Raw genomic sequence first — 13,302 nt, forward strand, 5'->3', positions numbered from 1 at the left:
GGGTATAAATCCCATGAAAATGTCCCCCCCCCCACTGCTCGGAGGGGGGAGGCTGGGTTGCAAGTCCCCCCCTCCCCCTGGCTGGTTTGGTTACTCTACCTGTTTCCTCCCCTAGCCCGGCTTCCGCCTTCGTGGAGATGTAGCACGAAGGACCCTGTGCGCGGGGAGGATTGTGCGTGGGGGGGCACTCACTCCCCCTCCAGAGCTGTCACCTCGGGGCTTTCACATCATTGCTTCCGGCTCCTCTTGGGAGCAGGAAATTTCACTCAGCCAGGAAAAGAACCCAGGAGTCCTGGCTCCCAGCCCCCCCTGCTCTAACCCACTTGACACCCCCCCCCCAACCCTTCCCCTTCCAGAGCCAGGGATAGAACCCAGGAGTCCTGAGCCCCTCCCACAGATAAAGAGCCAGAGACTCAGAGGTGTTGAAAAAGCTTCTGTATGGAATCTGGTGATGAGAAAACAAGATCGGAGGGAACCGGAGCCCCAGGACAAGGACCCCCCGGTCACAGCTCTCCGGGGCCGCCCTTGCTGGGAGAATGGGGGTGTCGGGCTGTGGTGTGGCCCCCTGGTGGCGGGACATGGCCCCTCAGGCTGCAGGGCGCCCCCTGGTGGCGGGACAGGGCCCTTCATGCTGCAGGGCGCCCCCTGGTGGCCCCCTGCTGGCGGGACGGGGCCCTCAGGCAGCCCAGCTTGTTGCGCAGCGAGTTCTTGATGACAGAGGCATTGCTGGGCTGGAACTGGGACTGACCCACGGCATAGGCTGCACGGGGAGAGAGCAGGGGGTGAGTGGCAGTAGGATTCTTCCCCCCCACCATGGAATACCCTTATGATGGACCAGTCCATGTAACCTCTCCCACCTTTTAGTCTGGATGGACCAATGCATTGTAACCTTTCCCCCCTCCAGTCTGGATGGACCAGTCCATATTAACCTCCCTCCCCCACCAAGATGGATGGATCAATCCATTGTACCCTGCCCTAACATCAGCTTGGATGGACCTGTCCATTTTAATCTCCCTCCCCCGCTGCTGGTTGGATCAGTCCACTATGCCCCCCCCACACCCAGGCTGGATGGACCAGTCTATTCTACCCTGGTAGTCTGTCAGGCTGTACCATCATCACCCCCCTACCCTCAGTGCCCACAGATTGTACCATCATCTCACACACCTTCACCCCCGCCCAGTGCCCATGGGCCAAACCATCATCACACCTACCTCCCTCCCTCAGTATTCATGGGCTGTACCATTGTTACCCCCTCAGTGCCTACTGGCTGACTGCCCCCCGGGGGCCGTACCATTGAGTGACCCTGATCCCTGGGCCATATCATCATTGCCCCGCCTGGTCCATACCACTGCCTGGCCCTGCCCCCCAGGCCATAGCATCACCTGACATCCCTCCCACCTGTGCCATACCAATATCACATCCCTCCCTGGGCCATACCATTGACCGACACCCCCGCCCCGGCCATATCATCATTGCCCCGCCCGGTCCATACCACTGTCTGACCCCGCCCCCCCAGGCCATACCACCATCGCCCGTCCCCCGGACTGACCCACGATGGCGCTGACGATGGGGGGGCTGAGGCGGCGCAGCCCGTTCTCCCCGGACAGGTTGCTCCGTGCCTGCTCCTGGCGGGAGAAGAAGATGTCGAGCAGGAGCCGGGCCAGGGCCGTCTGGCTGCGGGCGCCGGAGCAGGCCAGGGCCAGCTGGGCGGGGTAGAGGAACACGCCCCCCCCGGGCACCAGCTCCTGCATCTGGGGGAGCAGGGAGGAGAGGGGGGAGGAGACACACTCCGTTATAACAGGGAACCCTCCCCTCCCTCCCGACTGGCCCCTTCCCTGCCCCCCAGCTCACCCCATGTTTGCGAGGCAGCGTGGGGTCCTCGTACAGTCCGGGCTCTGGCCGCGCGGACCCGCCGTCCGCCTCGCCGGGCAGCTCCATGTCGCCCCCTGCAGGAGAGGGAGACACGAATGACCACTTGCCACCACATGCCTCCCAGAGGACCCAGGTGTCCGGGCTCCCAGCCACCACCCCCATTCTGACCCGCTGGACCCCACTTCACTCCCAGAGGACCCAGGCATCCGGGCTCACCAAGTCTCCGAGCCAGCACAGTGTTCTGAGCCTCCAACTTGGCGTATTGGTTCCTCAGCGCCTCCAGCTCCTGCCGCATCCTCTCGCACTCAGGCCTGGGGCAGGGCTTGGTTGGCCCCGCCCGGACGCCTGGGTCCGCAGGGCCAGGGGAGGGGGGAACACCACAACCAGAGCTGTCCACGCGGGGGCTGTCAGGGCAGGAGGAATGCCAGGTTTCTGAGGACGAGGTGCTCTGCGGGGTCGCCCAGCCCTCGTCTTCCTCCCCGGACACCTGGGTCCTTTCCGGGTCGAGCACCGAGGTGCTGACGTCATTGGCACCTCCTGAAACGAGACAGGAAAGATTCAGCGACTGAGACTTGTCGACCTCTTGGGAAATGGGACCCAGGCATCCAGCAGGGCGCTCGCCCCCCCGAGAGGTTGGAGTCAGGAGAATGGGACCCAGGCGTCCGGGACAAGGAGCAGCACCCACCTCTGTTCTGCTTCCTTCTCCCGGGGGGCCCTGCGTCCCGTCTCCACGTCGCCAGCCGGCGGTGGGGGGGGCCCTGCAGCGTCCCATCCCCCCAGCTGCCCCTGGGATGCCCCCCAGCCCTGACCTGGATCCGCTTCAACTCCTGCCTGTCCCCTGCAGAGACAGAGAGAGAGAATGGAGGAGTGGGGGGCAGACATGGAGGGATGGACAGAGGGACCGGTGGGCAGATGGAATGCATGGGGGGATGGATGTAGAGAGGTACAGAGAGACGGACAGACGGATTGGGGGGCTGGATGAAGGCATGGATGGACAGACAGGTGTGTGGGGGCACGGCTGGCCGGCGGTGGGGTGGGGTGAGGCCGCTCGCTCGCTCACTCACCGCTGAGGGCCATGATGCGGGCGCGGGACAGACCTCGGAAGAGGGGGCAGCGCGCGGCCACCTCCTGGCCCGGCCGGTAGCGGGCAGGGTCCCGGCGCGGCTCGCTCACCGCCGCCAGCTCGATGATGCTGGAGAAGCCTTCGTCCAGCCAGTCCACCAGGGCCAGGAGCGCCGGCATGGAGAGCGCCCTGGGGAGAGACCGGGTGACCCCACGCCACCCCCCTACCCCAGCACCCCCCTGCCCCGCTCCCTGCAGCACAGGCCCCCTAGCGCCGCCCTGGGGCAACGGGGCCAGCCCTGCTCACCGGGGGACAGCGCCCCCTACGTACCCAGAGCCCTTGCCCCCTGCAGTCCAGCTACGGGGTCCGTTGCATTAATGTTAAATCTTGGGGTGGGAGGGCCCCCCGTAGGCCATAGGCCCCCCTTTCTGCAGTGGGAAGGTACCTGGGTTTCTCCCGTTGCCTGCAAATTCTGCTGCTACCTCCTCTGCCTGCAGCCAGCTGCAAAGGCCGCTGGGAAGGGGGGGCAGAAAGGGGTGGGGTCCCCTCTTTTCTAATCCCCCCCCAGCAGTGGCACCAGCTGCAATCAGACCCCAGGGCTCTGCAAATGGTCTGCAAACGAGGAATGCAGGAGGGGTATGGAGGGGGGTGTCCCTATGGTTGTGTGGGGGGAGGAAGCTGCTGCATGGGGGGGGGGGGGAATTGTGGGGGGAAGGGACCAGCCCTGTCGGTGCAAAGCGCTTGCCGGATGTTTGCAGAGTGTTTGCGGGGGGGGGGGGGGGTGTTAACCCCTGGGTGCCCAAGCTGCAGGCCGGGAACCCGGGATGGGGATTCCAGGCGTGTTTATGGGTCTGCAGGGGGGGGGAATTCTGGGGTGAGCAGGGATGGAACCCAGGAGTCCTGGCTCCAAGCCTTCTCCCGCCCCCTAGACCTCACTCCTCTTCCAGGACTTGGGAGAGAACCCAGGAGTCCTGGCTCCCAGCCCCACCCACTATACCCCACTGCTCTGCATGAGGCAGACTCACCTGCCTCCCCATTGGCTAGGACAGCCTCCCCGCCCCTCTCACGCCAACCAATAGGCAGCCTGCTGTAAGAGGAGACGACCAATCTGCAACCTCCAGGGGTGGAATCTAAAGCTGCTTAAAGGGGATTCTTCTCCACAGGGGCGGGGCTTCAGGGGCCACTATGACATCACACCGGAGCTCAGAGCCTAGCCAATGAAGTCACAGCTACTCTTCAAGAGGGCAGGGCCTGATTACATCACCAGTGGGCGGAGCTTAAGTGGAGCATCTCAAGGCATTCCGGGGAAAGAGGTGGCCTTAACTGATGACATCATATTTTTAAAGGGGTGCAACTTGGAGTCTGACTATGATGTAATATTTCTTAAAGGCAAAGATCCCTTTGGATGGTTCATCTGAAAAGGGGCGGAGTTTAGTGATGTAAAACGAAGGGGGTGGGGCTTCCCTCATGACACCCTCTTGCAAAGGGGCGGAGCCGACTGTAATTGTGACGTTTAGAGGAGGCTATCTTGAGAAAGGGGCAGAGCCTGATGACAACATTTATAGTGACAAGACCCCCCCCCAGGCAATGACACAAGGTGAAAGGGGTGGAGCTATCCAGGCAGTGATGTCATAGCAAGTGTTTGATGATGCAACATTATTTAAAGGGACAGATTCCCTTCTGTGTGCAAGAGAAAACACGGCTTCTCATCTAGCACCTGCTTGCCCCTGCCCCACCCCTCCCTGCTAGGGGACCTGCACCCACCAGCTGCATCCAGGGTGCAGATGGAGAGAAGATTAGGCCAGAGCAGGGCTGAGAACCCAGGACTCCTGGGTTCTCAGCCCTGCTCTGGACCCTAGATTCCATGTGTGAGCCTCACGCAGTCACCTCATTCTGTGCCTCAGTTTCCCCTCTGTAGAACATGGATCATCCTAACTTTCCTTCTGTCCATTTACATTGGGAGTTCTCTATTTGCATCATCCCCTTAGGGAGTAACAGATGAACCCAGGCATCCGGGGCCCCTACGTGGGGGCTCAGCTTCTGCTCCGGGGGATGGGGGGAGGAGTAGGGGAAAAACAAAAAATGGACTCCAGCATCCAGGGGCCTGGCTAGCAGCTCCGTATCTATAATGGGGGGAAGGGGCAGAGATGAACCTAGGTGTCTGGGACAAAAGAGAACTGTAGACCCTACCATAAACAACAACAAAGGCTTGTAACCAGGCTCCAAACATTTATTGCCCTGGAGTCTTTGACCCACAAATCAAACATACAAAAAAACACGTAAAAAAACCTTTCATCCCCTCGGCCCAAACCCTAAAACAATCCCAGTCCCCCCCAAACAAGATTGCCCCCCTCCAGGAGAAATGGCTCCCCGGAGCCACCCTGGGGAGTGGAAATTCAAACACCCCAGGATTTTGCCAGCTGGGGAGCAAATGGGGTTAACAGCACCCCAGGATTGGAGTCCCTGCCCCCCCCAGAGATGGGGGGGGGACTAAACACCCTTTGAAACTAGGGAGAAATTAGGGTTTAAAAATAAAAAGGAGGCTTAAATTGCCATAGCCCTGGAGGTGGGGGGCTGGGGCATTTCAGACAAGAAACAAACGAACCCCCCGAGATTTTGCTGGGGGGAGGGAACGGGGGGACAACCCATTTCGCAACCACCCGGCTTTTCATCCAACCAGGTGGCCAGGGTCCTAGATCTGGGGATTGGGTGGGGGTGGCGTTGAACCCAGGCGTCCAGGCGCCTGGGAAGACCACAGCCCCCATCCAATCCTCGTCAGCAGAAGCTGAGCCCCTCCCGCGCAGGAACCCACATGCCTGGGTCCCGCCCCCCCTCAGCTCTGGAGCAGAAGCTTGAGATGAACCCAGGCATCCGGGAGCACCCCTCACTGCTTCTGCTGCAGCGCCTCCTTGCGGGCCGCGTCCTGCAGCAGCTGGGTGTCGACCTCGTCGGCCGGGAGCTGCACGTAGCGCACCACCGAGCCCCGGATGAAGCAGTTCTTGACGGACAGCTGGGGAGAAAGACAGACCGGGGTGAAGGGAGCCCCCATCTGGCTGGGGGCTTCAGGCCCCGCCTCCATCGTGCCCGTGTCTCTGCCCCCCGTCTGCGTCTCTGCCCCCTGCTGGCTGTGGGGGATGGGGGGCAGGAATCAGACCAACCCTGTGAGATTCCCCTCCCCCCAGACAACCCCAGTCCCACCGCTCCCCACTGAGTCCCCTCCCACGCACCCCGCCAGCAGGTCCCTCTCCCGCCCCACGAGTGGGGCTGGCCCCCTTACCATGTGGGGGTACTTCTCCGGATCCGTCACACTGATGTCGGTCAGCTTGATGTTCAAGTACTGGCGGGAGGGACGGACAGAGGGACGGTTAACACCCAGACGGGGGGGGGGGGGGGGGGGGGGGGGTTCTTCATTCCTCTGCCAAGAAAGCAGGGGGGCCAGGAACTGGATAGGCTCTGATCTGGCCCCAGGGCAAGGGGATTGGTTGACTTAGGGCTGGGGGAGCGGAGGGGGGCGGGAGGGGCTTTCCACCCTAGGGGCAGCAGCTGGCTGGGGGGACCCCCGCCCTGAAAAAACCCAGGTGTTACCTACCTGATCCACAGAATGGAGGGTCCCACAGATACTGCAACAGAGAAGGGAGGGGGTTAATACAGGGCAGCGGGGTCTAGTGGTTAGAGCAGGGGGGCTGGGAGCCAGGACTCCTGGGTTCTCTCCCTGGCTCTGGGAGGGGGGGCTGGTGGTTAGCGTGGGCGGGGGAGCCAGGATACCTGAGTTCTCTCCCCGGCTCGGGGGGGGGAGGGGCAGCAGGGGGGCCGGTCAGCCCGGGAGGGGGGAGCTGGGGGTGGGGGGACCCCCGTTCTCACCTCAGGTCGTTCTTCAGCTCCACCACCACGTCCTTCCCCACCAGGGACTTGAAGAAGGAGTAGAAAAGCTGCGGGGGAAAGGGGGGGGGCGGTGAGACCCCGACGGGGGGAGACACGTCGCAGCCCCCCCGCGGCGGGGACACCCCGTCATCACCAGCGGGCCCCCCCCCAGCGGCTCTCCGCCCCCCCCGCTCGGCATGTGACACCCCCCGCACCCCCAGACGGGGGGGGCTCCCCGTCCCTCTCCCCCCGACCCCCGCAGGGGGGGGGCTCCCCGTGGTCCCCCCAGGCGGCTGCTCCCCGGCCCAGGCCGACCTCCAGCGCTGGGGGAGACACGTGACCCGCGGATCGGTGCCCCCCCCATACAGGACCCCCCCCCCGGGGCGGCACTGACGTCACGCACTCACCATGCCGCCGGCCGAGGCGCGAGCCGCGTGGGGGGGAGGGGCCCGGAGCCGAGGCGCGTTCGCGGGGAAGCGGCAAGAAAAACTCCGGTCGCGGGAGGCGGGGCCTCTCCGGCGGCACGTGACACGCGGCGGGGCCGGCAGCGGCCAAACCCGGAAGTGAAGAGGGGAGAGGGGGAGGCGGCTCTTAAAGGGGCCGCGGCCTAGTACTCAAGCTCTTAAAGGGGCCGCTGCCCCCCGGCTCAGGCTGGCTCTAAAAGGGGGTCACGGCCCATTTCCCCCGCAGCCCCGCCCCCAGCTGTCCCTGCGGCTCCCCCAGCCCGCGCCCGGGGCCGCTCCCTCCACGACCCTCTCTGCTCGGGCCCCCAAGGGCCAGCCCCCCTTCCCCCGCCCAGAGACGCCGTGACCCCCAACATGGCCGCCGTGACCCCCAATGCCACAGCCTCTCACCCCCACATGGTACTCGGTGGGCGTGACCCCCAAAGCCGGGGAGAGAACCCAGGAGTCCTGGCTCCCAGCTCCTCACCCCGCTCTAACCACTAGACCCCCCCTCCCCTGCTAGAGCTGGGGAGAGAACCCAGGAGTCCTGGCTCCCAGCCCCTCACCCGGCTCTAACTACTAGACCCCCCTCCCCTCCCCTAGCCAGGGAGAGAACCCAGGAGTCCTGGCTCCCAGCCCCTCACCCGGCTCTAACTACTAGACCCCCCTCCCCTCCCCTAGCCAGGGAGAGAACCCAGGAGTCCTGGCTCCCAGCCCCCCAGCTGGGGAAAAGGGGATGCAGGAGACAGACCAAAGGGGTAGGAAGGAGGGACAGAAGGCGAGGGGGGGAAGGGGAGAGGATGAGGATGAGGATGAAGGCCGGGGAGGAGGGCTGGAGAAGGAGGGAACGAGAAAGTGAGATGCAGAGGAAAGAAAAGCGGGGGATGAGAGAGTGAAGGACAGAGAGGAGAGGGATGGACGGACACTAAGGAAAAGGAGGGTCCCTTTTATCTCGTAACTCCCCTGGGTTTCCAAAAGCTTCCTCCACACTCCCGTTCCCGTAGGGCCCCCACCCCCATCCCAGCTTGCAAACCAGGCGGGGTGCGGAGTAACAGCAGGCGCACGGAAATCCCCCCGGGGAACTCATTCACGCGTCAGTCTAGCAGCCGAAGGCCTGACCCGATCCAGCGGCCGAGAGAAAGTCAGCCTGGCGATACGGCATGAATTGTTAACGGGCAGAGTGGTTAAGCATGGGAGCCATTTCCCGAAGGTCGGGTCTGGTTTAGCCCTTTCCCTGCTCATTCGAAGGGCCGGTGATAAAGTTTTGTTCCCCAGGTGGATCCTTCTGGACGGGATCAAGCCATCCCTTCACCTTCTCTTTACTAAGCTGCATAGATGGAGCTCCTTGGGTCTATCACTATCAGGCGGGTTTTCGAACCCTTTGATCATTCTCATGGATCTTCTCTGACCCTTCTTCAACTGATCAACATCCTCCTTAATTTATGGGCACTGGAGCCAGGCACAGGATCCCAGCAGCGGTCATACCAGGGCCGAATTATAATTAGCATGATCATTCTTATCTTCATTAGCACAGCACCAGAAGCTGCAGCCACAGACCAGGCATGCTTAATGCTAGGCGCTGCACGGGTCCCAGTGCCAACGCGCTCTTCCTCAGCCTTCTTCTCTGCTGCAGGTAACAAGGAAAGCTCATTTAAGGGCAGCAGGGGAAGCGTAAGTGCAAATCGACCAAGTTTTTTGCATTGGAATTTCCTTGGCTTTGTATTTTTATGGCGTGTTCACGGGGGTGAAATGAACCAGGTGAAAATATACACGTGAGCTCATCTCCTCAGCCTTTCTCCACGGCCACACTCTCCTCCTCCTGTTTTCAATGGCTCACACCTCGCACGGTTCCTGCGCTCGTATAAACAATTTTAATGAGGAAAGCCAGGCTGATCAAGAGCCGGATGGGAAGGTGGGGAAAAATTCCGGCATCGCCTTAAATGGCTTGAGCAATATCGCTCCTGGGAAAGATGACGCCAGACGCCCACACCTGTGCCAGTCAAGACCGGATCTACCAGTCCTGGCGGTGATTGTGAAACCTCCACTTTTCTGTGTCCCCTATTCAACTCAGATGCTTGTCAAACAGTTAGGAGAAAAGTGCTCTTTTCTAAAACCTATAACCACAAGATAGGTGAAGGGAAGGCTGAATGCTGCTGCAATTTCTAAGGTTTTAAAAAAAATCCAATAATAAGAAAATCTTTCTAAAACTGAGTATGTTTTATACCCCAATGCTTGACTAATAGTTAAGAGAAAAATACTCATTGCTGAAACCTTCGTTGACTAAAAAACAGGTGAAGGGACGACTGAACGTTATTGCTATTTTTCAGGTTAAAAAATAAATCCAGTATTCAGAAAAGCTGTCACAAAATTAATATGCATTATACTCAAACGCTTGGGTGACAGTTAGGAGAAAAATGCTTATTTCTAAAAAGTTCTCTAACTAACCCAGTGGTTTTCAACCTTTTTTCATTTGCGGACCCCTAAAAAATTTCAGATGGAGGTGCAACCCCCTTTGGAAATTTTAAACCTAGTCGGCGGACCCTGCCAGCAGTCCGTGGACCACAGATTGAAAACAACTGTGCTACGGTAAACACAACCTTTCGCAGACCCCTTAGACATAGTCTGTGGACCTGCCCAGTGGTCCGCAGACCGCAAGTTGAAAACCACTGAACTGAACAATGGGTGAAAAGAAGAATGAGTGTGGTTGCTATTTCTAAGATTTAAAAAGTCCAATATTAAGAAAAGCTAAAAAAAAAATAATACTCAAATGTCTGGCTAACAGCTAGGAGAAAAATGTTTTTTTCTAAAATGTTTGGCTCTTTCTAGTATAAAAAACAGGTGACAGGGACAGTGATTTTTTTTCTTATTACAATTTTTATGGTTCAATTAAAAAAGCCTGTTAAAAATGAATGCTTCTTCTCACATGCTTTGGTTAAACCATGCTGTGATGAATGGCTTCTAATGGGCTAATGATTTGATGGGAAGGGGAAGCTGGAAATCGCGGTGGCGTGTGTTGCAGGGAATGGTGGAGTGGGGAGAAAGAGAGAGACTCACCAACCCTCTCACACAGGTTTAAAGCTCCTGTAAGCACCGGGTGGCAAAGCTGTCAGGGTTTGGGGCTCTCGGTCACGTATTAGCAGCTCCACGCTGCAAACATTTCGCAGCACGACCGTGGTCTCCCTTTCATGACAACCCAACGTCCGGGAGGCTGAGCCATCGGAAAGCAACCAGGCAGCCTAGCGAAAAGAATGGTGGACTGAGATGCCGAAAACTTGCACGCTCCTCTGGGCTCCGTGCCTCAGTTTCCCCCCAGAGGAGAATGACGTTTCCCTCCTGGATGACCCTGGCGGCCTGGCCACAGGATTGTCTCAGTCTCAGCTGCCTGAGGCTAACTAGGAAACCCCAACTAGCAAAAAGCACCAGGATCGATTTTCTAAGGGGCCCTCTAACGACATAACTCACATGGACCCTCCAGCCATTACGCTGGGGGACGAGAGACACCCCCCGGTCTCCCTGCCCCGGCCCCGTCACCCAGCTATTCTGCCCCCTTCACAAGCACTGAGTCCAGGGGCTTCAGACAAAGAATTTCAGTGGGGACAACTGAATAACCTTGGCCAGGCCCTGCAATTAACAAACTCACAGTAGCGGTTAGGTAACAGGGCAGGTGCCCAGGATTGAAAAGGAATGCCCGGATTGGTGGGAAAAATGGACCAATCAGCAAGGCTCGTTTAGAGCCAATCAGAGTGAGGAATCCTGACCAATCAGGAACAACGGGGTTTTCCCGCCTAGCCGAAGAGTCAGTTCCCAACCAGGTCCTCCTGGTGGCAATATAAGAAGGGCCAGGAGAGGGCTGTACTGCGGAGATAATCCCTGGGTGGTCTGCTGGCGAGGTGACCTCAGCAGCTGAGAGCTGATGACTGTGGTTGAATCACTGAGGCTGGGGAATCACCAAGCGTCTGCTCCCAGGGCCATTGGATTCTGGAACGACCTATCAGCACCTAGCGCAGGGGTCGGCCACCAGCGGCCCGCGCGCCAGACGTGGCCTGTGCTCCATGCTCACCGCCGACGCCGGCACAGGGGCTCCAGACCCACTGCCAACACTGGGAGCGTTAAGGTGGCTGACCCCTGACCCAACCCTCGGAGCAGCAGGGACGAAGCAGGTCGCTGAGAACAGAGCCGGCTCCATCCTGGCGACGTCCTCCTCAAAGCACCAAGCGGGAGCTGCTGAGCGCTAAGAGCTGCGTTGGGTTAAAGCAACGTGCACCTGGGCGGGTTGCCAACTCTCCGTACATTTATGGACAGTCAGTAAAAAAATAGTGTACATTTTAACACTGTCTGTAAATCAGTAAATAAATGGCTGGAAACTGGGTAGAAATAAAACACTGTATTTTTACGTGGATTGTCGTCATTCAGTCACTTCTTGTATCATAAAACCACACCGACCATGACTTCGTCAGTGTTCTGTCTTCTGTTGTTCCACACGCCCAAAGAACCCGACTGATCAATTAACTGCGGCTGAAACAATCGCGTCCTTCCAAATTCCTGTGTGCCGGTAACAAAGAAAAATCAACTTCAGAGCTTCACGTCGGTAAAGACTAAAATGCCAGGCTGGCAGCCCTGCAGGCTGACGAAGACCCTGTGCGCTGACTAAGCCTGAACATAAAAATCACTCACCGTACGGCCGTTACCAGCAGATGGCTCCAGGCCGGCCCGATGGACTCTGCGTGTAGACACCTTGGGAAAAATGGCCACATATTGACACCGCACGCTCTCGGGATTCTGGGGCTCATTTTCCATTTTGCTTTAACATTGGCACGTCGACCTTTGCGTATTTGTTAATAAGCCAAAGCCAGTCGGAGATTCGTGGACTGGAATGGGATTTGCACGCTTTCCTTTTACACTGATTCTTGCTGCGGGGTTTGGGCTTAAAATGAAGAAATTAAACGGGGACACTGGAATAACCTCGGCCAGGCCAGCAATTAATAAATCAACAGCAGCTATTAGGAAACCCCGCCACGCAGGTGTCATGCCATAGTCCCAACCTCAGTCATCTTCTGGGAGTTCAGAGTGGATGGGGAGAGAACCCAGGAGTCCTGGCTCCCAGCCCCCCTGCTCTAACCCCTAGACCCCACTCTGCTCCCAGAGCTGGGGAGAGAACCCAGGAGTCCTGGCTCCCAGCCCCCGTGCTCTAACCGCTAGACCCCACTCCACTCCCAGAGCTGGGGAGAGAACCCAGGAGTCCTGACTCCCAGCCTCACCTGCTCTAACCACTAGACACCATTCCTCTCCAGCTCGCCAGTCCCCTCCTCTGTTTTCCAGGGTGGAGTCCAAGTATTCGGTCAAAACCACGCAAGGGACGTGCCAGTGCCCCGTCACCTGACCCTGCTGCAGCAATTTCTGCTTTGAGGGTTGGTCCCAATGTCCCTCAGCAGGACAGCCGCTTCCTCTGGTGTCGGCTCCAGCCACCTCCAACTGTCATCCGAATCGCGGCTGCCTTGGTGCTGCCCGCTGTCCAGTCACTGCCCCAGTCCAGCTCTCCTTTCCTGCCCTACAAAGCCCAGGGTCACCCGAGGAAATTAACAGGCAGCCATTTTGACACAGACCCGAGGAAGTCCGCATGCACACAGCGCGCAGCCAACATGTGGAACTCACCGCCAGGGGATGCCAGGGTGTACAAAAGGATCCCGGTGTACACAAAAGAACTGTTTACATTGCTGGAGAACAGATCCGTTGATCAGCCAAGATGATCTGGGCTGCAACCCCAAACCTCTGACTGCCAGCAGATAGAGACGGGTTATGCCATAACCGCCATCTTGCTCACACTCCCCTTGAAGTGCTGATACTCGCCCCTGGCCCCTATCAGATGCAGGACACCGAGCAAGGCGAAGCATGGTTGGGCCCTGTCAGGTGGCTCGTATATTCCTAGGGCATCTGGGACCCCTACCCAATTCTCTGTCATGTCCAGTGAAACCCAGGCTCCCTTATCCGACCCCTCTGGCCTGTGCTTGTGCTGAGGGTGAGCCCCACACCCCAGGTGTATTTCATGTCATCCCTTTGGCCTGT

General features: G+C 59.0%; 2 protein-coding genes and 1 long non-coding RNA gene across 4 annotated transcripts; all 3 read right to left on the reverse strand.

The window, feature by feature from the left end:
- Positions 1 to 420: 420 nt before the first annotated feature.
- LOC137154969 (uncharacterized) lies at positions 421 to 4,091 on the reverse strand. 2 transcript variants are annotated; one of them, XM_067550817.1, is made up of 7 exons: positions 3,961 to 4,091; positions 2,937 to 3,124; positions 2,558 to 2,710; positions 2,089 to 2,409; positions 1,852 to 1,946; positions 1,550 to 1,751; positions 421 to 760 (listed from the first exon to the last, which is right to left on the reverse strand). In XM_067550817.1, the coding sequence occupies exons 2-7, from the start codon at positions 3,112 to 3,114 to the stop codon at positions 627 to 629; spliced, it is 1,083 nt and encodes a 360-aa protein (XP_067406918.1). In that variant the 5' UTR covers positions 3,115 to 3,124; positions 3,961 to 4,091; the 3' UTR covers positions 421 to 626. The 2 variants fall into 2 exon arrangements, with proteins under 2 accessions (XP_067406918.1, XP_067406919.1); XM_067550818.1 differs by lacking the exon at positions 2,558 to 2,710.
- A 718-nt stretch (positions 4,092 to 4,809) lies between these two features.
- LSM2 (LSM2 homolog, U6 small nuclear RNA and mRNA degradation associated) lies at positions 4,810 to 7,360 on the reverse strand. Its single transcript, XM_067550819.1, has 5 exons — positions 7,204 to 7,360; positions 6,797 to 6,864; positions 6,525 to 6,555; positions 6,213 to 6,272; positions 4,810 to 5,945 (listed from the first exon to the last, which is right to left on the reverse strand). The coding sequence occupies exons 1-5, from the start codon at positions 7,204 to 7,206 to the stop codon at positions 5,820 to 5,822; spliced, it is 288 nt and encodes a 95-aa protein (XP_067406920.1). The 5' UTR covers positions 7,207 to 7,360; the 3' UTR covers positions 4,810 to 5,819.
- A 4,111-nt stretch (positions 7,361 to 11,471) lies between these two features.
- On the reverse strand, positions 11,472 to 12,747 carry LOC137154971 (uncharacterized). Its single transcript, XR_010920308.1, has 3 exons — positions 12,498 to 12,747; positions 11,914 to 11,973; positions 11,472 to 11,781 (listed from the first exon to the last, which is right to left on the reverse strand). It is a non-coding gene; the product is annotated as an uncharacterized lncRNA (long non-coding RNA).
- Between the last annotated feature and the right edge of the window lie 555 nt (positions 12,748 to 13,302).

The sequence above is a fragment of the Emydura macquarii genome, unplaced genomic scaffold (genome assembly GCF_026122565.2).
Source record: "Emydura macquarii macquarii isolate MOO-44397 ecotype Brisbane River unplaced genomic scaffold, CSIRO-AGI_Emac_v2 contig_1345, whole genome shotgun sequence".
Lineage (NCBI taxonomy): Eukaryota > Metazoa > Chordata > Testudines > Chelidae > Emydura > Emydura macquarii.

Bases quoted from the DNA above. Each gene is read 5' to 3' on its own strand.
- LOC137154969 (XM_067550817.1), bottom strand. From the start codon at position 3,114: ATGCCGGCGCTCCTGGCCCTGGTGGACTGGCTGGACGAAGGCTTCTCC. The intron at 2,410-2,557 runs GTGGGTGCTGCT...GTCTCGTTTCAG, and splicing joins GAGAAGGAAGCAGAACAGAG to GAGGTGCCAATGACGTCAGC. The intron at 761-1,549 runs GTCAGTCCGGGG...CTCCCCGTGCAG, and splicing joins CATCGTCAGCGCCATCGTGG to CCTATGCCGTGGGTCAGTCC.
- LSM2 (XM_067550819.1), bottom strand. The intron at 6,556-6,796 runs GTGAGAACGGGG...TCTCTGTTGCAG, and splicing joins GAGCTGAAGAACGACCTGAG to TATCTGTGGGACCCTCCATT. The intron at 6,273-6,524 runs GTAGGTAACACC...CCCTCCCGCCAG, and splicing joins CCCTCCATTCTGTGGATCAG to TACTTGAACATCAAGCTGAC.